At 40.4% G+C, this 24313-nt stretch overlaps 1 protein-coding gene across 1 annotated transcript in view; it reads left to right on the top strand.

The window, feature by feature from the left end:
* The window catches only part of TAF1B (TATA-box binding protein associated factor, RNA polymerase I subunit B), a 55325-nt gene that overhangs the window by 24645 nt on the left and 6367 nt on the right, over positions 1–24313 (top strand). The window contains exons 9-14 of the mRNA XM_006266288.4: positions 13018–13165; positions 17275–17452; positions 17988–18034; positions 19543–19633; positions 21468–21538; positions 23434–23659. Coding sequence (XP_006266350.2) covers positions 13018–13165; positions 17275–17452; positions 17988–18034; positions 19543–19633; positions 21468–21538; positions 23434–23659 — 761 coding nt within the window. The remainder of the gene's footprint in view (positions 1–13017; positions 13166–17274; positions 17453–17987; positions 18035–19542; positions 19634–21467; positions 21539–23433; positions 23660–24313) is intronic.

The raw sequence follows: 24313 nt of genomic DNA, 5'->3' as shown, positions 1-24313 counted from the left end.
TAATTATCAGGCTACGGGTAATGCAGGACTGAATTTAGACTCCATTACTTCTGCTCAAGGTGGGCCAACAGGTAGAGTTATGGGGGCAGAAGGAGAACAGTAAAAAAGGTACCACACTCCATGGCCCAGAAAGGAAAGTAGCCCCCCCTGGGAGGGATAAAGCCCTGGGATATCCTTTTTGCTTCCAATGTCTATTTAATGCAAAGTGAATGTGAGTCAAGATGTGGGTCTGAACTCCTTGAGAGTGAGGCATGCCCATAACCAACATCTCCTACTGTCTGGGTAAAAGGTGTGCACCACCATGGTCCATCTGTCATCATCATTCTTCTTATTTTTTACACTGAAATCGATGCTGTCTATCAGATGCATTGGTTCAGGGAGACTTCTTCCCTCTGAGTCAGCTGCATCTCAGTATGATGGAGATACAGAAAGCTGCCTGTTAAGATATTGGGAAAGTTGCATGTGTCTTTCTGAGTGGAACAGGATTGCCTCTGGAGTTCCATACTGCTCACCTGGGTCTTTCCCCAGAATGAGAGTGCCATGTATCTCTGCAGGGTGGAACGGGATTGGTCTCTGGGATGTACCTGATTGCCCATTGAAAGGATGAGAGCTGTGCGTCTCCCAGGGTACAATAGCATTTCACTCCCAAGGCAAAACACATGCTTTTATGACTAGTAGGGGCAATGACTTAGATGTCTTGGAGGTGGAATGGGGTGTGGGCATACATAAAAACTACTCATTTTTAATTATTGAAATTATTACCCTCCATAATATTGTTTTAGAAACCAAGATAAACAGGCAGCTGCTGCAGCCAGTTTACTAAAGAAGATTCTATTTTCCATCAGCATGGAATGAACACTCCTCATGAGTTAAATCTATAACTCATGCTCATAAATCATTATTAGATTAATCTTTTTCACTAAAAGTTGTTAGTTCATAGATACAGGCTTTATAAATTAGAGTAAGATGTTACTTTATTAAGACTTCAAGTGGCTATTATATCCTAAGGATGTTTCTTCTCTTCAGCCATGCACTTTAAAAAAAAAAAAAAAAAAAGATATTCATATTGGCTTGCATTTGGTAGCCATGTTGATCTGAGACAAAAATAAATGCAAAACTCCAGAACTCTTGGTTCAGAGGTGATACCTTTTATTAGACCAGCTAAGTAAAAGATGATTTTTTTTTGTGATTTCTTAGTTGGTCTAGAAAAGGTATCATCTCTGAACCAAGATGTCTAGAGTTTTGCATTTCATATTGGCTTGTTACTAAGAATTTTTTTTAGAGAGGCAACTTTTATCCTGCCCTAAATATAAAAGGATCTGAAATCTTTACTTAAGTGGTTCCCAGTATTTATGTTGGGAGGAGAATTGCAAGGACAGCTTGGTTATGGACCTTTGTTTTCATCATGGCTTACCTTTGCGTGGCTTACCTGTCAGTTTAAGTGGTTTTCAGCATGGCTTACCTTTTGATTTACAGTGGTTTTCTTATTGGTAAATAAGAGCATTGCCAGGATCAGTAGAGGGAAGGAAAATTTGCACATAGTCCAGATAAAAATGTAGTCAGAGCAGAAGCCTAATAAATAAATGCAAAAATAAATGAATGTGTGGTAGCCATTTTGGAATGGAAGGTATGACAAACAGCATATTCTAATTTTTTTTTTCAGTTTATGTGTAAATTTCTGGAGACATACTGAATTGGATTTCTGAGCATAATCTTGTTGACCTTTTGTGACCTTCGGGCTTGGATTCGTGGCTAGATTAAGCTAATACCTATTTATATACAAGAAAGCTTCATTAAAAAAATATTAAGGTTGTTAAGTCAAGCATTCATATGTTAGGACATGCTAGAATTGATGTTGCCTTTCAACTGTATTTGATCCCAATGTGCATAGCCTTCACTATATAGATATAGGCTATAATTACAAATTGTGTACTGCTTATAACACTGGCTGCCCACTTCATCTAGTGCAGAAGACTTATTTTTCAGGTATTAAGGCCAGTTATTCAGTAATTCTTATCTTTCTCATTCAGTGCATGAGTTCTTGTCTTATTTATTGCAGGTCATCTATGCCTTGTACAGTACTTAATATTTAGTTTCTCATAGTGTCTTCTTTGGCATTCTTTGATGTACTGTTGGAGTACCTCACAGTCACTAATGGATTTATCTTTACAACTTCCCGATGAGAAAGGAGTCTGTTATTATTCCAGTTGTTCTTTTGGGAAACTGGGACAAAGTGGCTTGCCCAAGGCCATACAGTGAATCAGTTGCAGAACCAGGATTAAACCTGAGGATCTCCTCCCATTGCAGCTTGTGTTATTAAATCCTTTGTTCCCCTTTGGAAATCTCTTCCTTAAATTTTTAACAAGGAGTTTGAAAAGCACAAATTTCAGACATACTATTTAAGCGGCATTTGACTGAAATTTGTCAATATCAAATAATTCAAGTCCTCTCTGTTCCTTGCAACAAACTGTTGGTATTGAAATAGATCAGTTTCTTGGGTGTTTGTTTGGTTGCACATTTATTTTTATTTTGTTTCATTTCAAACTGTAAGTAGCTTCTGACTAAGTAAATCTAAGTGAATTTGTTGGGAATTGAGTTGAGATGTGTTCTAGCCTTTAACATATTTTTCTACTCCAGTAGCTGTTCATTCTTTGTTTTTGTGCTGCTCACATGCAAGTGCTGATCAATCCCCAAAGGACTCTGATGTCAGAATCGGAGCTTTCTGTAAGCTTCTTGGAGGAGGAATTCTCTTTATCTTGCTAACGTTTGCTGAAATTTTAAAGTGCCATGTATAATTTTATTGTTTACAATGATATGTCAGTGAATAATGAAGTATTTTTATTGAATGTGAAAGGTAGTGTAAATGTGTTGTGGCTCCATATAGATTAAATTAAGGCATTCAGTTAATACATACATTAATCTTTTCAGCACTTATGGTTTACTTAGTAGCAAGTGGGACTGGTGTTGGATAAAGAAGTATTCCTATACAGTGGGAATTACTGAGTGCCATTTCACAAGGCATTTGCCCCTTTTCTTCTTTCCCAAAGAGTCTGGGATTGACACAAAGGCCAGTTAAGGCAGTATTACTCTTCAAAATTCTAGGAACGTATATAAATCCAAGCATCTGAATTCCGTACATTGGCTCTGTCATCTTCGTTTTTCCATTTCAAAATAAACACTGGTTTCCTACCTAGTCCTGCCAATGTTTGGCAAATTTTAACCCTTACATTCAGTGCGTGTTTTGTAAGTTTTCCTTCTTCAGAGTGTACTGCAGGTATGAAGTTAGCAGGTGCATGCATTTCTTTCTTTCCTCTTCTTAAACTCCTTCAGAAGGACAATAAGAAAGGGTGAGGCTTTTTTAAGACCTGAGGAGGAAGTTCACTTCTAAGAGGGTTATTGTAATCAGGTTTATCACAGGAGCTTGCTATTGTGTAACAGAAACTCTAGCTTGTCCCTACCTGTCTTAAAGCATTGCTTAATGAAAAAGGAAAACAAACTGACTGAAATATGTATGAAATTCAATAGAATTTGTACCCAAGCTCTAAATTTTAGTAGTTTTGTACAGTTCAGCACAACACTCAATAAAGTTTTCAAACGTATTAAGCTTAACTGTTGTAATAATAAGGAGCATTATTATTCAGTTTTGCTTTGTGAGCATTTACTGAGCAGCACAGCCATGTCTCTCTGACAATTTAATTCTAAAAGACATTAATCCAAAAGCTTTTATAACTAAAATCACCTAATAAACAGAACTGGCTTGCTCACCCTAAAAAGGTATTGCTTTGAAAAGCCCTCCTTGTATCCAAATTACATTTCTCTGTTCTGCCTAATAAAACCTGATTCTTTTGTACTCAGTGTTCACCCTCTGATCCCTGTTTTTCTTTTGTTTTCCCCTGTGTCTGGCTACATGAGATAATCCTATACTTGAAATTGATATTCTATGGCATTAAAATCAAATATCCAAGGCATACACTGGTTCTGGTCATGGAAACTCATGGAACATATGTTGAATCCTTTTTTAAACAAAAGTTGTTTTTCTGAACTGAGCATTCATAATTGTACTTTTCACAGCCTTCTGGTGTAAATATGGGCTTCTTCAGCAGCAATAAGACCTTCAAATTCAACTTGAAAAGGTGTAGTTTTTATATGCCAATGGTACTTTACATATGATTTCATAAGGGGTATGTTGGCTGCCTTTTTAAATTTAGAACTAAGCAGTCCTCCTCTGCAACACTCAGGCCTGCCTCCAAAGGTAGGACTTCTGATTCTGGTAGCCTAATAAATGCATCCCTCAGTTTTCCCTTGGTGCTTATGAGTCTCGTAAAATTGTCATTGCAAATATGATCTCAGTTGCTGTATTTATTTATTTTTTTTAGGAGGAGCCCTTATCAATTTTTTCTTTTCCTTTTAGCAGCTCTGGATCTTAAGCAGTTCTTTAAATATGGCTGCAGAAGTTTCACCCTTTTTTGTTCTTTCCTGTCACTTGTATCCCTTTTAGTCATTGGAGGTACACTCCTCCTTTATTACATCAGCATCTGTACATGATTCATAGGTGCTGGAGCTGGGGAAAAAATCCATTCCCTCCCTTATTGCTGCTCAGCACTTCTTAAAATTTTCCTGCAGACCCAGTACTGAAGGGCTTAAAAGCAAGACAGTTTAGAAACTACAACACAAAACTGACTACGTTATTTTTATTATCCAAACTGAATGTGGTACTGTTTTTTAGCAGGATTTGTGAGTAATCTGAGGGGATTAAAACAAACAGACTTCATGGAAAGTGAAACAAAGATATATGGAAGGTTAAACATGAACTGATTATGGTGAGACTAGACTGGGTGGAGGGCAACATTAAGCAAATAAGGACTTTTGTTTAATATAGGGATTTTAACCTGATAGTCTCAGCAAAAAGCTGATTTGCTAGATCATTCTCATTCAATCTAATTCCAAACTGGCGTAATATTTGTCAAGTAGCTTGATTATTGTCAGTTCTGTTAGGTAACCGGGTAGTGACTGTACTAGAACTACTGCATCAGTCATTTTCTACTGCCCTTGAGTCACCACATCTTACACGAATAGGGGTATGTTTGCACTACAGGTTGCAGAATAGTGTAGATTGAATTAGGGTAGATATTAAAAATAGTCTAGGCAGAGGAACATGGAGCACAATATTCTGTGGTGGGTAATTTAGCCTCCACTGAGTTCATGCTGCTGCAGTTCAATCTGAATTTACCAATACCTGAACTATCTAGATTAGTGATTCTCAACCAAGGTGTCTTCAGATCCTTTCAAGGGTACTGTGGGATGCCATGCAATGTTAGCAGTCTTATGTGCAAACGTGATTCACAAGATAAACCTAAAGATTTCAAATAAGAATTCATAGTATTAAAAACATGCTGATCTGTTGTGATCTTTCTGAGTTCCTTGCAACAGAAAAATTGCTTTATTATTTTTCCATAGCCAAAAAATGAGTGAAAACTAACAGCTGGCATTTTCTGAGAGGTGTCTTGAGCTTAAGGTTGAGAAACACTGCTCTACATTTGAGCTAATTAGCGTATCTTTCTACACTGAAGTATTTTTGGACATGTGTATACCTTATTCTAGTTTACAAATTTGGTTTACAGGTGTTTTTATCTTTACAATGTTTTTGTTTTGTATTTGTATTAACCTTTACAAATGTATTTTGTTACCCTCTTAATCTGGTTATAATTTTTAAAAAGTAACTCCCCCCCCCAAAAAACATAGCTTGTTCTTTTTATATGTTCTCTACCTTTTTAGATTTGAGGCACCCTTTGATAGACCCAAGGCACCCCTCAATAACTGTTGTGAATTGAGGGTCGCTTCATTTAAAAACTAACTTGTTTATTACAGCACTTGCCTCCTTGCCAAGGGTCTGGGCAGTGGTGAAGAAGGGAAGTGCCTGAGCTTGTGCTTACTTGCTTATCTTCTCATACCTCTGAGCACCTTCAAACTTGTGGCACCCTGGTTGAGAATCAATGTTTGAAGCATTCCTGTTAGTTGAATATTTCAGAAATTTCAAAGATGATTTTTTTGTAAATAAGTGTTGGAGGGAAAGGAAAATGATTTATGCTGTCATATAAGAAAGAGGTGGTAAAAACTTGAGAAATCTTAGTATGTCAGAAACAGGCTGAAAGTAAAGCCAGAAAGTCAGCCTATCGGTTCAGTGTTTTTTTTAAGTTGATCAGCAACATTCTGATACTGTACGAACAAGGATTATGAGAGGATGCAATCTGGGTTTACCCAAAACAATTACCTGTTGCTATGCTCTGATTATCATACTAATAAGATGGACCCACCTGCCTTATGAAAAGTAGGTTGTCATCTTCTAGTTCAGGAAAAAAATCTACCATCAAGTTCTCAGATAAAAAGTTGTAACTGATTTGAAACAGTTTAACAAATAGCCATCAAAATGCCTTGTTTCCTTATGGAATAGTATGAATTGTGAGTTTAAGTTAATAACAGCAAAGAGATAAAAGTATTCCTATGTATTATCAAGGTTTCTTACTACCTTTGAAAGCCTGAGGTTTTCTCAGTTTATGAAGGGCAAGATCAAAGAATAAAGACAACAAGGTAGTAAAAAAACCAAAATCCCTAGGAGCAGCCTCATCCAGCGTTCGGACAAGACATTGACTCTCCCATAACAGTCACTGGTCATTCTTCAAGAAATTCCAGCTTGTAAGAAGCATGAGAAGACTGCTGTATGGTAGTCAAATATTTAATATTTTTGCCAGTCTTCCTAAATTATAAAATGTCTTTATGATCTTGTAATTATGGGTTGTAAACTGTTTGGGTGATTCCAGTGTCCTGGGAACAACAAATAAGCCCTGTAATTCTGGAAATGATGGGACAAGGAGTCGTTGTAAGTATTTAGTACAGAAATGCAGCTGGAAATGTGTAATTTAAATTATTTTTTATCTAATCTCAAATTATATTGGGAAAATGTAAGGCATATGATCAAACAGCGTCTTCTCCTGCCCAACCACTCCTTCTGTGGATTTAATCATGAGATGCTGGAGGCAGGATATACTCAGTTGAAGGCAGCCTCAACTCTGGAACTTGCTTCCCTGTTGATTCATCAAAACCTTTCTTGGTTGACTTTCAGGATGACTTGTCCCATCAGGCTTTTTCTGGGGAGGGAAAGATAAGTAGCTGGGTGGAAGGTGATGAATTTCATTTAGTTTTGAGGTAGGGCAGCTTGGATATTATCTTCATTTTGGGGGGTTTTTTCACTGTTTTTGCAGCAATAGATACTACAGTACATAGTACATTTTTTGCATGGAAGGCTCTTTTCAGTCTGTGTGAAAATTTGTAGAAATAGGGGGCTTTACCGCACTAGGTAACAGCTCTTTTGGCCTCAAACAGTGGCTAAAGTGTAGGCAGTGGTTGGCAAGAAGTTTCAGTGTATTACTACTGAAAACACTAGTCAGATGCTGCCACCCCCAATTAACTAGAGCAAAAAGGGGTTTTATGTGTGATTCAGCTGAATTTTTACCGGCTATTATTCACAGGAGAGGGAAAAACATTCACTACTATGTGCTTTTTATTCACTTTGCTTATTTTGTAATTCTTTGTAGTAGGAAAAACAGTTGTGTATTTCAGTAGACATAACTGAACTGAAGGGGTTAAACCACAGAAGGAAGTGTTTGGTTGGGAAGGACTTGTAGTGGATTAGTGTGCCCCTCCCTGTGTATTGCATGTCCCAGTTGTGTTAAATCCCATGGTGAGCACACCTATGTAGAGCTCTCATGTCTCTTTTTATGCAAAAACACTTTTAAAAAGAAGCCGTACATTTTTAGTACTACTAATGTGCTGTGTTTCTTTGCAATAAACAACATAAATTGCCATTCTGCATTGAACAGCTCTTTTACATCAGTTAGATAAAAATCAGATTTTTTTGTCTGTTTGTTTCATAGTTTCATAGTTGGTAGGGTCAGAAGGGACCTGAGCAGATCATCAAGTCTGACCCCCTGCCATGGCAGGAAAGGATGCTGGGGTCAAATGACCACGGCAAAGTGTTCATCTAGCCTCCTCTTAAAGACCCCCAGGATAGGAGCCAGCACCACTTCTCTTGGAAGCTGGTTCTAGATCCTAGCTGCCCTGACAGTGAAGTAGTGCCTCCTGATATCTAGCCTGAATCTACCCTCTGCCAGCTTGTGACCGTTATTTCTAGTCACTCCTGGTAGCGCTCGGGGGAACAGGGACTCCCCCAATGCCTGCTGGTCCCCTCTGACTAGTTTGTAACAGACCACTAGATCCCCCCTCAGCCTTCTCTTGTGGAGGCTGAACAGGTTCAGGTCCCTTAGCCTCTCCTCGTAGGGCCTGCCCTGCTGCCCCCTGATCATGTGGGTGGTCCTCCTCTGGACCCGCTCCATGTTGTCCACATCCCTCCTGAAGTGCGGCACCCAGAACTGGATGCAGTACTCCAACTGCGGCCTGACCAGCGTCGCATAGAGGGGGAGGATCACCTCCTTGGACCTGCTTGAGATGCATCTGTGGATGCATGACAGGGTACGGTTAGCCTTCCTTACCGCTTCCCCACACTGTCAGCCCACGTTCATTTTGGCATCAATAATGACTCCAAGATCCTTTTCTGCCTCTGCACTGACTAGAGGGGAGTTCCCCAGCCTGTAGGTATGCTGCTGGTTCTTCCTCCCCAGGTGCAGTACCCTGCACTTGTCAGTGTTGAAACCCATCCTGTTCTCATCCGCCCACCCCTGTAACCTGTCTAGGTCTGATTGCAGCCTATTCCTCCCTTCTAACGTGCCCACTTCTTCCCACATCTTAGTGTCGTCTGAGAATTTGAACAGGGTGCTTTTTACCCCATCGTCCAAGTCACTGATGAAGATGTTGAACAGCGCAGGCCCAAGGACCGAGCCCTGCAGAACCCCACTGCCCACATCCCTCTGGGCTGAATAAGACCGGTCCACCACCACTCTCTGGGTGTGGCCCTCCAGCCAACTAGTGACCCATCTGACTGTGTAGGTGTTGAGGCCACAGTCCCCTAGTTTTTTAATGAGAATGGGTTGAGAGACAGTGTCGAAGGCCTTCCTGAAGTTCAGAAAGACTACGTCCACTGCTACACTTGCATCTAACGATTTTGTGACCAAGTCATAGAAGGCCACCAGGTTGGTCCGACAGAACCTGCCTCTAATGAACCCGTGTTGGTTGCCCCTAAGCGTAATCTCCCCTGCTGGCCCCTCGCAGACATGCGCCAGGATAACTCTCAAAAAGCTTCCCCAGGACCAAGGTAAGGCTGACTGTCCTATAGTTTCCTCCCTTTTTTGAAAATGGGAGGCTTCTTCCCTTTTTGGAAAGGAGGCTTCCTCCCTTTTTTGAAAATGGGAACCACATTGGCCCTTTTCCAATCCTCTGACACCACGCCAGGGCACCATGAGTGCTCGTAAAGCTGTGCCAGGGGTCCCGCTATGACCTCTGCTAATTCCCTCAGCACTCTGGGGTGGAGATGATCAGATCTGTTATAAAATTAAACTTCAGTTTGATTTAAAAAAAACTAATCCATATTTGGTACCTTTTGTGAAGGAAAAACATTCTTAAATAACTTCGGTACTGACATATAGTGGTTGACGAGCGGTAAGTTCTTAAACTAGTGTAAGTTCTGTAATTGTTCACTTTTAATCTTTACCAGAGAGCCTGGTTTTAATATTAAGGAAGATTAGTATTTGAGTTTCTTATCCTCATAGGAAAGTTACTATACTTGATCTTAGCCCACAAGAGGCCGAGAAGCTACTGCATTATAGCCAATTTAACGATACTGTTTGTGCACTGCTTTAATTTGCATTATCTGTTTTGCCTATTGAGTTCTTCAAGTCACTGGGAAGTTGCTCATCAATTTCAAAAAAGAGATATCAGGGAATATGTGTTATTTCAAACTTGAAATTTCCATTCATTTGTTTCAAGATTATTTTGATCACCAGCTTACTAACTGCTTTCTAAAAGGATTGGAAGGCACTGTAAACCTTGGATTCTAATATTCTAGGAATGTATAGATTTCTTCTTCCTCAAGATGTGTCCATCTAAATTACTTTTTATCATTGTTTAGAAAATAAGGTACATAATATAACTATATAGTGTAGTTTTAGTACGTTTTATAACATTAATACCAATAGAAGTCACATGTTTAAAGCCAAGCATTGTTTTTAACTGCATGCTTGGTGTGGGTAGAAGTTCCCCTTTTTTAAAAGAATATTTGCCAGCATACATTTATAATTATTAAATTTGAAAACTAGCTGAATTGCCTATGTTCAAAGAGAGAAATCACCAAAAATATTGAATTTCTACTTTTACTAGCATAATGGATTTTTTTTGAGTTTTTGGTTTTGGGACTTAAAACATAGAGGCTCCAATTCAGTTGTCAATTTCTATTCAAGAAAACACTAAATTGCATACAGTGGAGTCACATCTTACGCGGGGGTTAGGTTCTGAAGTCAACGCGTAAGGTGAAAATCGCATAAGGCGAAAATTGGTGACTATACGCGGGGTAGGAGGGGGGGCAGGGCTTGAGTTTGCACGCAACACTATGCTTAGAGCTGTGCGGCTAGCAGCAGCGGCGCAGCGCGGGGTGGTGGGGATGGCTGCGTGCCGTCTGGCCACCACCATGTTGCCGCCAGGCAGCCAGCCACACAGCTCCGGGCATGGCTCCATGGCGATAGCAGGAGGTTTTGGAGGTAGTGGCCGTCACTGCCATAATGGGCCTCCAGGTAAGTGGCAGCGCCATATGCAAACTCAAGTCCCACCCCGCATATAGTTGAATTCGCGTAAGTTAAATGCGTGTATGATGCAACTGACCTATACTTAAACTAAAGTGTATGCTTAATTTCCATTCAGTGAAGTATTTACTGTATTGACACAAATATAAGATGAGGTTTTCCCCTCAGAGGTCCCTCGTCTTATAGGCATATACAGGAGAACCTTCTCATTAAATACATTGTCTGTCATTAAACTGCTGCCAAAAGCAGTATGTGCTCAGTAATGGAAACTGACTATGATGTTGATTGAATGCAACCCACACTGAGCATACCTGTAAAACTCATCATTCATATTGGGCAAATACACTGATGGGAACCTACCATGAGACTAGGTTAATGCAGCCCATCTGAATAAGGTATCGTGTCCATTGCTCTCAGTCCCTCTGGGCACCAACTCTTTTTCAACTCATGAACAACTACATCAAATACATTTCAGTGTGGTCGACTGCATGTGATTGGTGTGGTCCTGACATCCGAGAGGTAGAGCTGAACCTGGCCCCCTGCATATACATTTTTGGCAGGTCCCAGGACTTGACAAGAACACCCAATTGCAATTGTGCGTAGGGGGCTAATTAACATGTGGATCTTGTGTAGGGGGTATCTAGAGTAAATATATATGCTGAGCAGTGGGTACATAAGGTACATTTTTAGTAACTTTCATAACATTAATACCAGTGGAAGTCTCATGTTTAAAGCATTTTAAACATGTGATTTCTATTGGTCACCATGGCTTGAAATGCTGTTGACTCTGCTGGGGCCCAGCTCAATGAACAATGCAATAAATCATGAGCCTTTTGACTTTCAACTAATATCATCAATAGTTTGTATTATGCATAAGTAGGTACAAAAGTGCTGCTCAGAAGTATGTTTATGGAGAACCTGTGCTTAAACTTGCAGCACTTTGCAAAACAAGGTAAAATGCATCAATTCTGGATGAACTAAGTCTGTAGGTACCCGTAGTAATCTGCATACGTGCAAGTTACTAAGGGTATGTTTATTTAAAAATCTGTGGGTTTTGGTTCCTTGCATTTCAGACCTCCCCTCTCTGGTCCCCTTACAGTCACGTGTATCAAGCACATGCCTGGGGAGGGAACAGAGCCTGAGCAGTGTCTGACAGTAAAGGTGGAGGGAGAGACCCCAGGGGGAAAAACTGGGGGTGGGGCAAAGGGCAAGGGGGCCACCTGACCCCACCAGCCACTGTTTTTCCTACCGTAGCACTGGGAGGGGACAAATTCAAGAGAAACCTCCTATAATTAGCTTATGTACCTGGAAGATTATAACAAAAAAAATTTCCATATATATAATCTAATTACTGGGAGTTGTCTTAAACTCATGGTCTTAGATTCAAGTAAATACGATACTTAACTTGCTAAACACGAATAGGCTTAAGTGCCCAGAAAGAGTAAGTAGCAGAAAAAATATTGCTACTCCATTTTAACTTCAAATCTGTAATGTAACTTGGAATTTGATCAGCCAAAAATTACCTTACGCATAAGTAAATTTCAAATAAAAATACAAAATAATAGAGATGACCATATGAATTAATACATTAAAATATGAGTCAGTTTATCTGATCCTTATTTATGTGTTTTAATTCCTCAGGTTGTCCTTTTTCATTCATTCCAAATAAACAGGACACAATCTGGTCCTAAATGCAGTTCTTATGCAGAATTAATGTAACAGTAGAGGTTTGCAAATCTTTTTTTCATGTGGTTAATCATTTTGAAAAGAGAGAGAGAGAAGTTCATTTCCAAGTGTTAGCAGTGAAGTGAGGAAAGATATTTTACATGAAGCAGGGCACATCTATACAAGTCTCTGTCGCTGTAGTGAAGTGCTACGGTGACATAGCATCGGTGGGCACAAACCATGACACCTTGCTGTAGCACATCGCTACAGTGATGTAGCAGCTAAAAATAACTGTGCACAGCCACTTTAGTACTAAAGGAAGTACTAAATGATGACGCAGTAACAATGGCACTGTAGAGACATTTGAAGCGCCTCACAAATATAAGGAGTGGCAGGGTTCCAAATCTTAAGAGCATCCTACCTAATACCAGCGCTTCATGTAGTCACTAAAGGAAGGGAATATACATTTTGATATAACAATAAAAGTGGAATTTGAATTAAAAATTGATATCTAAAGATGTCAGTCTAAAATCAAGCAAACACACGTAACACCCCTCCCCCCCAAACAAACAAACAAAAAAAACATTTAACTTCTGTTGTCTTTCAGTCTTGGCCAAAGTATGAAGATGTACATAACAAGATGCTTGAACTTGCAACGTTTCTAGACTTGCCTCGCTTTCCAGCTATAACCGACAGCTGCTTTCTTCATCCAGACATGTTGTGCATAAAGTATTTGATGGAAGCCAACTTACCTGGTAAATACATACTGGAAAAGAATTTTGTTTGGTACACTCTAAACTCTTCTCAGTCTCCACCCAATAAATTATATATCCTGATGTTACAGTTTTTCCCCTTCACCTTCTAAGAGTAAGTTTACAGTCATATTTGGGGTTGACTCTTGTGGTCTTTTGCAACTCATGTAAGTCACAAAGGATATTCCTTCCTAGTTCTACCTTACCCTGTGGCCTTCTTCTTTTTCCTAAATGCCTCTTAGAAATCCATCTGAAGTGTACTGTTCCCTCCTCCTGTGCCCGGCTCTAATTATAGACAGGAGACAAGGGTGTAGAACGGCTGGAAATCAGGAACAGATTGTCTTCCTGTGCTTGTAACTTGTGGTGCCCAGGTAAGCTCTGAATAGGTTGCAGGGAGGGCCAGACTAGAAGGCAGGCAAAAACTAGGGCCTTAAAGTTTAGAAGAGCTTCTAGGATCAGGCTGGACTGCCAGAAGGGGCAGGGGAAGGATGTGAACGTAGGGGTTTCAGTGCAGGTGATGAGTTGAGTTGGGGCTTGAGGGTGTTGTTAAAGTTGACTATAGCACTGCAGGGAAACCCTAAGATCCTGTGTATTTAGAGATATGCCTGGAAGATAATTACTACATTAACAATTTGATGTCTTGGTCGGATGTTTAAAGTTACTATTAAGGGCTTTAAGGCTCAATTCAGCAAAGTTGGGAGTACTGTGTTCCCAGCCTAACAAAGCACACAAGCGTGTTTTTAAGCATGTGAATATCCCACATAATGAAGGGGACTCCTCACAACCACTTGTTTAATTTTAGGCATAAATGCTTTGTTCAGTTGGAACTACTGCACTCCACCGGATTGTGTCCTGTGTATGGTCTCAAAGAGGGGTGTGGGCTTTTTCTTACGTGGTGTTCTTGTGTGCTGTTGCTGTTTGGGAATTTCTCCTGATTTCTACTTTATACTGTAGTATTGGGCCTCATACTGTTTCTTTTGCTTTATCTTTCAATGTAAATATGTTTAGACATCTATTTAATATCTAATATGAATTGTAAACGTAACTAATTTGCAATCCCTTATTTTCCCTAATGAATTTCAGTGAGTTGACTTTGTGACTGGATTTTATATAGTCTAATAATGAAATTAAAATAAAATATTCCGTTTTTCTGTAACCAGCATGGGATTTCTCAATGTACAAATTGAAATGAATCATAAATTTTGATCTTAGCACTATGGAGTGATGCTGTCAAACTCTAAATGATGGTGCCTTGCTTGGTCTGATTTATCATCAGTATTATTGCTTTACTTTATCAACATAAAATGTTATTATATTTGAGGATTCACCATTGTCTTTTGATAGTCAACAAATACGTACAAAAAAAATTACCCAAGCCTATTTTATTAGATTTCCTGCCGTAGGATCTCAAATATCCCTTTTAATAAGGAACATAGGATCATAGGAAAGTAGGACTGAAAGGGACCTTACAAGATCTTCTAGTCCAGCCCTTTGCTTAAAAGCAGGATCATCACTGACCAAAGTATCCCAGCAAAGCATCTGTCTAACCTGCTCTGGAAAACTACCCAGGATGGAGATTCCACAATTTCTCTAGGTAGCCTGTTCCAGCGCTTGGCTCCCCTCATATTCAGAAAGTTCCTTCAATCTGAATTTCCCCTGCTGCAGCTAGAGGCCATTATTCCTACTCCTGTTTCCTGTGGTCACAGAGGGCATTTATACACATACAGTTGTCTGCTCCAACATGCCAGAAGTCCGGCACGTCGGAGCACACTCAATTAATCGAGTCTGCTCCACATGCAAGCTGACGCTTTCAGCACTGCATCCCATACATTTGTATCAATGCTGAAATGCACGTCAGCACTGAGAAAATGGCAGTGGTGCGCTTTTGAACTAAAACACCTTCAATGTGTTTTAGCTCAAAAGTGTGCCACCACCATTTTCTCAGTGCTGACGTGCATTTCACTGTTTATACAAATTTTTGTGCCACAGCACCAGGCACTTTTAAAAGCATCCAGTGCTGCAGTGCAAGCATGTGTACAAATGCCCATAGAAGAGCCCATCTGTGTCCTCTCTCTGATTGCCCTTTAGATATCAAATCCCCCCTTAGTCTTCTCTTCTCCAGACAAAATAACCTTTGTTCTCTTAGTCCTCCTAAGTCTTGCCTCCAGTCATTTTAGTTGGTCTGTACTGGACTTTTTCCAGACTGTCCACTTATTTCTTGAAGTGTGGGTCCTCACTTCGAGTACTGCACACCGTACTTCAGTTGAGACCTCACCAGTGCCAAATAGAGCAGAAGAATCACTTCCTTTGATTCGCAAGTGACACTGTTGTTAATACAACCCAGTATGCTGTTGCCTTTTTTTGCAACAAGACCAAAGAGCACACTGTGCTGTTGGCTCATATTCAAGCTTATGGTTCATGTAATCCTCAGGTCCTTCAGAAGTGATCACGTTAATTATTTTGCAAACGTGTTAGGTAGTTTGTATGGGCAGTTATTTTCATTGTGTAGACCTGTTATACTGAATAACATGGTACAGCTCTTATTTATGGCGCTATTTGAATGTGCCAAAAACCCCACAAAACCAAACCGAGTTAAAAAAACAAATATTCATCAGATTTCATCAGGACTAAACAAATACTCATCAAGACTAAAATTCCAGGTTGGAGCTTCCATTTTAAATTACTGGGCAACTATTTTGCAATACTCTCTGTGTAATCAAGACCTAACTTCGCCAGCTAAGCAAGTTAAGCAGTGCATGTAGGTCTGGACTTTTCAGACTTATTCCAAGGAAATTCAAAGTTAAATCAAACCCTTTTAAATTAGTACAAAAGAATAATAGTTACAAAGAAAAAATGTTTGGAGTACAAAATAAAATGGCCTGATAACATGTGAAAATATTAGCGGCTTTTTGAAAAATAATATATTGTGTGACCAAAACAATAAAGTAAAACAGTGAATTAATTGTACCTCTTGAGCTGTTTTTACATTATAAGGAGTCATGTTGAAATAGGGAATAATAAAAAGAAAATATCACTAAAATTATCTTTTGGAAGCGACTAGTTTGATAACACTTCTATTGTAATAGGATCTATTGTGGTTGCGAGTGTTGTGTATGAAGGAGACGATTGGAAAGTTAAGAACCCATCACCATGGAGGTCTAATTTAAGTCCTTGTAAGCAACAACTACATGGGGAATAGAAGATAAAGGTAGTTTAATGCTATGCTTAGTCAGACTGTACGAAGACACAACTAACCTTTCTGGAATCTGCTTATGGTGTAATCAGTTCCTGAATTTCTGGCTAAACTGGAAAGGTGAGACATTTGGGGGTTTCGTACCTGTGAAAATAAGCATAACAATATAAGACTGTACAGATGCAGTACAGCTGGTGTTGGAATAAACCACAGAAGCAAAGACATTCAGAAATTGTAATGCCAGTCTTAATCTGTCTAGGCAGCAGACTGCTGTTTGGCAAAATAGAGTAGCCTGTGCTGAACCGTGTACTGCCATGGCTAGCCTTCAGCTGGTACCTGAGCTAACTAGTTTAAAGCTTGCACAGATATCTCTAGTTTGCCACACAGTTTGCAGTATAGACATCCCCTAAGGCCTCTTCCAGCAAATATTTACATGTTTAATTTTACTACTGTAAGGGGTTCCCCTGAAATCAGTGCCACTATTTGTAACAGTAAAGATCAGCTCATATGTAGAGTTGTTCAAGCTTGAACAACATGGGTTTAAGGTTTGTTTGCCATTCTCAGGACAAGGCTAGAGTGGCCCAATGACATTGTCAAGATTACATCCAACAGACCTGATGAACATGTTATTAAAAGTGTAATGTTTCCCAACTATCACAGTATATACCAAAAACCATACCTGTTTTCCTCATAAAGGCTTTCTGTGTTAATTAGTTAAAATTTATAAAAAATATTTTTTTAAATGTCTAAAAAATATTTGTAAACTGGCTTATTAGCCTAAAACAAATGTAGCTTTTTGTTGACCTAACAGATTATTTTCCCAAAGTGCTGTCTATATATACACATCTTACTTTGGAAGCTGTTTATTATTAATTTGTCTGGATATCTTCGTTCATAATGTTTTACATTTCTTAATCAGATGAATTGCACAGTTGGACTTGCAGAGTGGTAAAAAAGACTGGTGTTGGAGAAGCAGACTTTCTGACTCTTGATGCAGAGAATAAATCAGCAAGGAAAGTAAATTATGATGTTATCTCTGTAGCCATCATCATAGTGGTGCTCAAGTTACTGCTTTTACTAAATGATCAATATGAATGGTAAGTCTTATAGACTATTGACAGTTTGTCATAGGAGATCAGATTTTCTAATGTTGCAGTCCAGAGCTATTAAAAACCATTTTTATAGTGAGTGAAGACTCAAATAATGTAAGCCAATTTAAATAATGAGAAATGGACAAACACCTAGCTGGGGTCATCTGACCCCAGCACTCTTTCCTTCCCAGGGCAGGGGGTCAGACTTAATGATCTACTGAGGTCCTTTCTGACCCTAAAAATCTATGAAATCTATTCAATCTATGAAATTATATTTTTGACATAACTCATCTATGAAACAATCTATATAGTATGACACTATTACTTTAGTTAATTAATCATGAATTCTTGAACTGTAAGAAATAGTTTACATATGAAAAATGGCTCTAAATTGACTACTGAGCGTAAACCTAATTACAAATTCTAAATTAAAGTATAATTCTTGATGGCTATAGTTTTATTTGAAATATATATTTAATGTTTCAAAAATAGAATGCATGGGTCCAGAAAAAGTCCATCTGATAAAAGTATATCTTTTCAGGGTACTTTCAAACTTTGCTGAAGAAAGAAACAAAAAGAATAAAGAAGGTACATAAATATTTCAGTGGAAGCAGTCTAATATAATTTTGTAAATGAAATAACTTTGTAATTCAGCTATGTAGAATTTTGGCATTACTGACTCTCAAACTGTGTTCTTTGGCATTCATTACTCATTTGCGATGTGCCAATTACTCCTTTTGGGAAAATATAACTATAACTAGAGTTTTGTTTTCATACAGTTGTTGCTGTATTTGATTATGTAATTGCCATTCTTGGATATGTTTAGTTAATTGTGTGTACAAATGTGGTGTTTTTGCTAATTGCCTTTCATTTTTTCTGTACTCATTATTTTTGCTCAGGTTGATATGCCTTTTTCTTTGTAATGTGACCCTTTATGTGCATTAAAGATCCATTTTATTTTCTGGGGCTGCCGAGTAAAGGGGTACCCTAGCATAGACTACAGCCAGTTATTACTTTTTAAGCATCTTGTGTATGCCAAATATAAGCTGTTTGAAGTAATTTTAGTTAAAATGTGTTAGTGAGTAACATGACTTCAAACACAACCCATTTTCTTAGTCTAGATAAAAGCATGTGAAAGTCGGAGAGAATATAAATGTAACTGAAATAGGAGAAAAAGTTTGCCACTGTACAGTCAAAGGTAAGAAATCAGGTTAGAAAAGTGTTCAGGAAGGCTTGCAAAGGTCATACCCACATCTTGCTAAGGAGGATTAGCATGGCAGAGTGATTTTTTTATTTTAATTTTTTTACATTCTAGATAAGCACACAAGGGCCTAATGAACGAAAAAGCAAAAAGAGAGATTGTGTCAGTTTGTGAGCATAATGTCTGAAGCATGTGGACAGAGTTTTGACAGTATTTGGAAGACTTTTACATTGTTCACTTAAAATTAACACTGTATTTTATTGCCAGCAGTACACAAATGTCTCTGCAGTGCTTGGATAGTAATTACCATATTTGTTTCACATTTCTCTTGAAAGGTTGAAATGCATGTTATTCCAAGAATGGAAACAGCACCACTGCTTGCTAGCATGTATGTCACAATGTTGTTGCTCGACTATTAACAGGTTGCACTGCCTTTAGAAGTTGCTGGTTCATTCTTTTAGTACTTATTGTAGATCTTATTCCAAATGTCCCTTCATTCCAAACACTACAAAGGATATCTACATTGTTCTGTCTCTGTTCTAACCTTTTACATGAACAAAGGAAAGGAGATGATTGTGCCTAGGGACTTCTGTGAGGTTTTCTACTGCCATACTGATTAGCACAAAGACCATTAAAACCAGATCTGGCAATCTGGCTGTCTTTTTAGCATAGTGAAAATAATTTTAGTCAATTCTAAGTTTTAAGAGTCTGGGCTAAATAAATTCATTTTAAACTCATATATAATAGTGAGCTGTGTATACATTTTAAATGTTTCTATTGGAAAAAAGAAAATTAAGATAAATTTTCTGAGGCCTTTTGTAAAATGTTCTTTGCATTACCCTTTTTTGTGTTGTAATCATTTGTTCATAAACTAAATTTTGGGATGTTTCTGTAGGCCGCCTATGGTTTGATTTCAGAAAGTGGTACAAGGTAGTAAAGAAATCTGTGGATATAGAGCAAAAGAAATTGGATGAAGAGCGTGCCAGGTATGTTACTCCTCAGTGCCTCCCATTTCCCGTTGATCTTAGGCTGGGGTGGGCAAAATATGGCCTGCGGGCTGAATCTGGCCTGTGTAGGGGCTTTCTCTGCCCCACAGCGGGTCCCCTGGTCCCACCTGGCCCAGGCACCAACTGGCCTTGGCATGTCCTACTGCCCCTGGGCATGCAGCAGGGCTGAGGCAGATCCACGGCTGGACTGCCTTTCTAGGCAGCCCAGGTGGAGGCGGGTCCTGGCTGCTGCCACTGCTGGCCCCAGACCTGTGGTATTGGTGGGGACCTGCTCACGCAACCCCAAACTGGCATGCTCCGTGCCTCCTCTGGAGTCTCCCATCCAGGCTAAGCAACAGTGGTAGCTGCCAGGCTGAAACTGTTGCTTGGCACTGGGGAAAAGCAACTCCTCCCCTTCACTGGTGCCAGGCAGTTCTTGCTGCAGCCACCCAGAGCCTGCACTACGCCGACCTGCCCTGCATCTCCACCACCATCACCGCTGCACTCTGGGCTGCTCAGTGGGGCGACAGTGACAGGCAGCCTGAGCAGCGGTGATGGTCGCAGAGATGCAGGGCAGCCTGGCACAGTGCAGGCTCCAGGTGGCTGCAGCAAGATACGCCTGGCAACAGTGAGAACGAGGGGCTGCCTTTCCCCTGCACCGAGTAAGTTTCTGCTCAGCAGCTGCCACTGCCACTCGGTGTGGATGGGCTAGTCTAGAGGAGACATGGGGTGTGCTGGGATGGGGCTGCGCGCACGAGTCCCTGCTGGCAACTGCAGGGCTGGGGCTAGCAACAGCAGCAGCCAGAAAGAGCTGCCGTTGCCTGGGCTGCCTAGAAAGGCAGTCCGGCCATGGAGCCGCCCCAGCCCTACTGTGTGCCCAGGGGTGGCAAGAGGTGCCACAGCTGAGCAGCGCCTGGGCCAGACAAGACCAAGAGACCCGCTATGGGCTGGACAAAGCCCCTCCATGGCCCGGATTTGGCCTGTGGGCCATACTTTGCTAGAAGGAGCCACTGCCACCTGGGCTGCTTAGAAAGGCAATCCAGCTGTGGGACCACCTCATCGCCCCCTGTTTGCTCAGGGGTGGTAGGACATGCCATGGCCTGGTGGTACAGAGCAGGCTGGGGAGGGCTGGGGCTGCACACTGTTGGTGGCGGCGGGGAGATGCCACAGGGTGTGCGGGCTCCGGGTTATTGTGGAATGGGGGCAAATGCTGACCAGGTTTGGGAGGCTCCCATGCCCACCCCACCATACCCACAAACCCCACTACCACACCCTCCCCCACACACAATCACATACCTCACAAGTACTGCACCCACACACACTGTCCCCTACACACCTCCATAAACTCCATACCCCCTACACGTCTCTGAGGGGAGCCCTGCTCACTGCTATGTGCACATACCTGCACACACCCCCAACCTCCCACAAACCCCATACCCACACACACCCACTCTTCCTCACAAACCCCCATATGCTGCCACCCACATCCATACACACCTACAACCCCTCACAAGCCCCATACCCACCCAAATCCACTCATACCCCAGACACCCCCTCACCCTCTCCCCTTAAATATACAAGAGTAAGACTTCATTTTGAGCTATTATGCAATCACCTCTATATACACAATGCAAACACACACAAATCAGGACAAAATATTTTTTTAAATTTAAATGAAATTGTTATTTGAAAATAAAATTAAAATATTTTATTTTAGGTTTTCTAAAAATATCTTTATACCTCTAGCAGGATTCTTAAGAAATTTCTGCCCCTTTAAATTGTTTAGATACAATTGTGCTAACCTTTTCACTGTGTATATTTCTTTTACTTGTAGGTGTCTGTGGAAATGTGAAAAGCCACTATTCTATTCAGCCAAGCAAAAAGCTGTTGCTTTAAAGAGAAGACGTGAGTGAACCTTGGCTCTTTCCCTTACAATAAGAACATGCTTTAATTTTCCGTGTCCCTGGGGGAAGATATCACCAGAACAGTAAACCAGTCTTGACTCTACTTGCCTCTCCTACTACTGTCCCTTCTTCCTTTCATCTCTGAGCTCATTGATTGCACTATGTTCAGTTAGTGTCTGGAGTTCCCCTCCAATCTGGCAGACAACTAAAACTACTTTTTCCAAAGTCTCTAAAGAACTTCCTTTAACCAGGACTCGGAACCTGTGCTCCAATATCACCCTCCTTGACCTACTGCTCTGCCAGTCAAACCATGCTCTTTTCTTAAAATCTTATCCTCACTTGCCTTCTACATCTCCATTCCCTCTTAGATCTCCTTTCATCTCACTAATGCTTCTCTCAATGTTAGTGAATTTGTTTTCCCATCTTCTTTCTGTTGTGGGTATCCTCTTCTCTTAGGAATGTAGGACTGGAAGGAACTTCCTGAGTCTTTGAGTCAATCCCTTACTATTAGAGGCAGTCATGTTTTACTGGCTGCCAAGCAACGAGAATCACCCTTTCTTTAAGAAAGTAAAATGCACATGCAAATCAAGATTAAACCCAGTAATTTAAAAGCAAGATTTCCTGTTTGCTGTTTTTAAATTTTAATCTGTGTTTAATTCAGTCAACCTAGACAGAGCTGAAGATGATGCTGAGGTTATGAGTGACAGGCAGGACAAGAGTCTTGCTCCCAGTGATAAAGGAAGGTGGTAGCTGGGAAAGTGTACAAGATAGCTGAGTAAGAGCTTTGTTTTATACATACTGGCTGCCAGCTCAAGATCAACATTTACAAGAAAGTCAGAGACAAGCAGAGATTTTAGTTTGAATTATACCAGCCTGGCATGGCATAATATTACAGGACTGGTTTCTAGGCAAAGGGAATGTAATCGATATGGTGCCACAATCCACATGGAAAATTATTAATTAAGCTAGGGAAGATGGAGTTTAGTACAAGAACTGCAAGATGAGTAAGGGCCTGGCTCAAAGGGAGACGACAATGGATTGTGTCAAAAAGGAAAGTACAAGGCTGGATGAAGGTTGCTAGTAGAGTTTCACAAAAAACAGTCCTGGGACTGACCTTATGTAATATTTTCATTAATGATGTTGGCACAACATGTTAGGTGGATGCTAATGACATTTGCAGGCAGTACAAAGTTAAGAAACATTGTCAGTGCATAGGAGAATAAGGATATCAAATAGGAAGATTGGGATGATCCAGAGGGACTGGAAATAATATGAAATTTAACAATATGAAGTACAAGGTAACACACTTATCACACTTAGCAATTATTTGTTTCTATATGATGGGAGCTCTTCAGTTAGAAAGGATAGAGGAGAAGGAAGAAGGTAAAGAAGAGAGTAAATAAACCTTTTAGTGTCTGTCTCTATCATACAGAGATAAAAGTATAAATTCTATTCCTTTGTAAATCAGCTCCAAATATAATTTTATTGTGTTATGTTGAAAAGATAAGTTGCGTATCTGGGGAAAGGTGAACCTACCAAGGGAGACCAGTGGGGAACGGAAGAGGCCCTGTTCCCTCGAGCACTACCCAGAGTAACTAGGAATAACGGCCACAAGTTGATTGAAAGTAGGTTCAGGCTAGACATCAGGGAGCACTACTTCATTCAGGGTGGCTAGGATCTGGAACCAACTTCAAGGGAAGTGGTACTCGCTCCTACCTTGGGGGTCTTCGAAAGGAGGTTAGATAATCACCTTGCCGGGGTCATTTGACCCCAGCATTCTTTCCTGTCCGTGGCAGGGGGTCGGACTTGTTGATCTGCTCAGGTCCCTTCCAACCCTACCAACTATGAAACTATGAAGCTTTCTTGTGGCTTAGGCTTTTGTTTCTATTTGTACAGAAATGATACAGAGCTTACAAAGACAGTTTGACGCACTGACAGATTCACCTCAAGTTACTGAAAAGCAAAGCCCTTCGAGTTTCCAGTTAAGCTGGGATGAAGAAAACCCAGATGGAAGTTGTTTTCATGGACATAGCCTGGAGGGATTTTTGCAAGAAAAATGCAATTTGCACAGACCCATGAACCCTGAATATTGGCTTTGTACAGTCAAACTATGTAACAAAAAGTAGGTATTTGGCTTTTGTTGTGAACTATTATATTGTTACGCAAAACAGTTAAATGTTTATGAAAAATGCTCTCCTACTATATATGTCTATATTTCTCTCTCACATTATACATATATGTGTGTATATAATATGTATATGTGTGTGTGTGTGTGCGTGTATAAATACCTATTATTTTAGGTGTTTATTTCAAAATAAAATACCTTATTTTAATATTATACCTTATATGTTTATATGATATGGGGGGGTGTACCCCCCCCACGTGAATTGCCCATCAAGAATGACGGAGCAGGCGAGAACGGAGCGTCACACTCCACCACCCTGCGCTGCTGCCGCCTCCCGGGGGGGCTTGCATGTGGTTGCAGCCGCCACCAGCTTGTGTTGCTGCTGCTCCGCATCCAGCTGCATGCCATGCCCCCCTGCATCCCGTCCCCACCGCCCCCATCCCAGCGCTGTGCATCCAGCCACACTCCACCACCCCTCCCCTTTCCACATCCAATCATCTGTCTGTGTGGAGCACTCTGATTGTTTCAGTAAGCATTGTGACTGGCTGCTGAGACAGCCAGTCAGAGTGCTCCGAGAGCATTACAGACTGACAGACAGACTAAGCCCATATATATGGTATTTTATTTCTATAAAATGAAATATGTAAGGCA

Source organism: Alligator mississippiensis, chromosome 1 (genome assembly GCF_030867095.1).
Source record: "Alligator mississippiensis isolate rAllMis1 chromosome 1, rAllMis1, whole genome shotgun sequence".
Lineage (NCBI taxonomy): Eukaryota > Metazoa > Chordata > Crocodylia > Alligatoridae > Alligator > Alligator mississippiensis.
The sequence above is the reverse complement of the archived record's forward strand: the minus strand, read 5'-3'. Positions and strand labels throughout refer to the sequence as shown.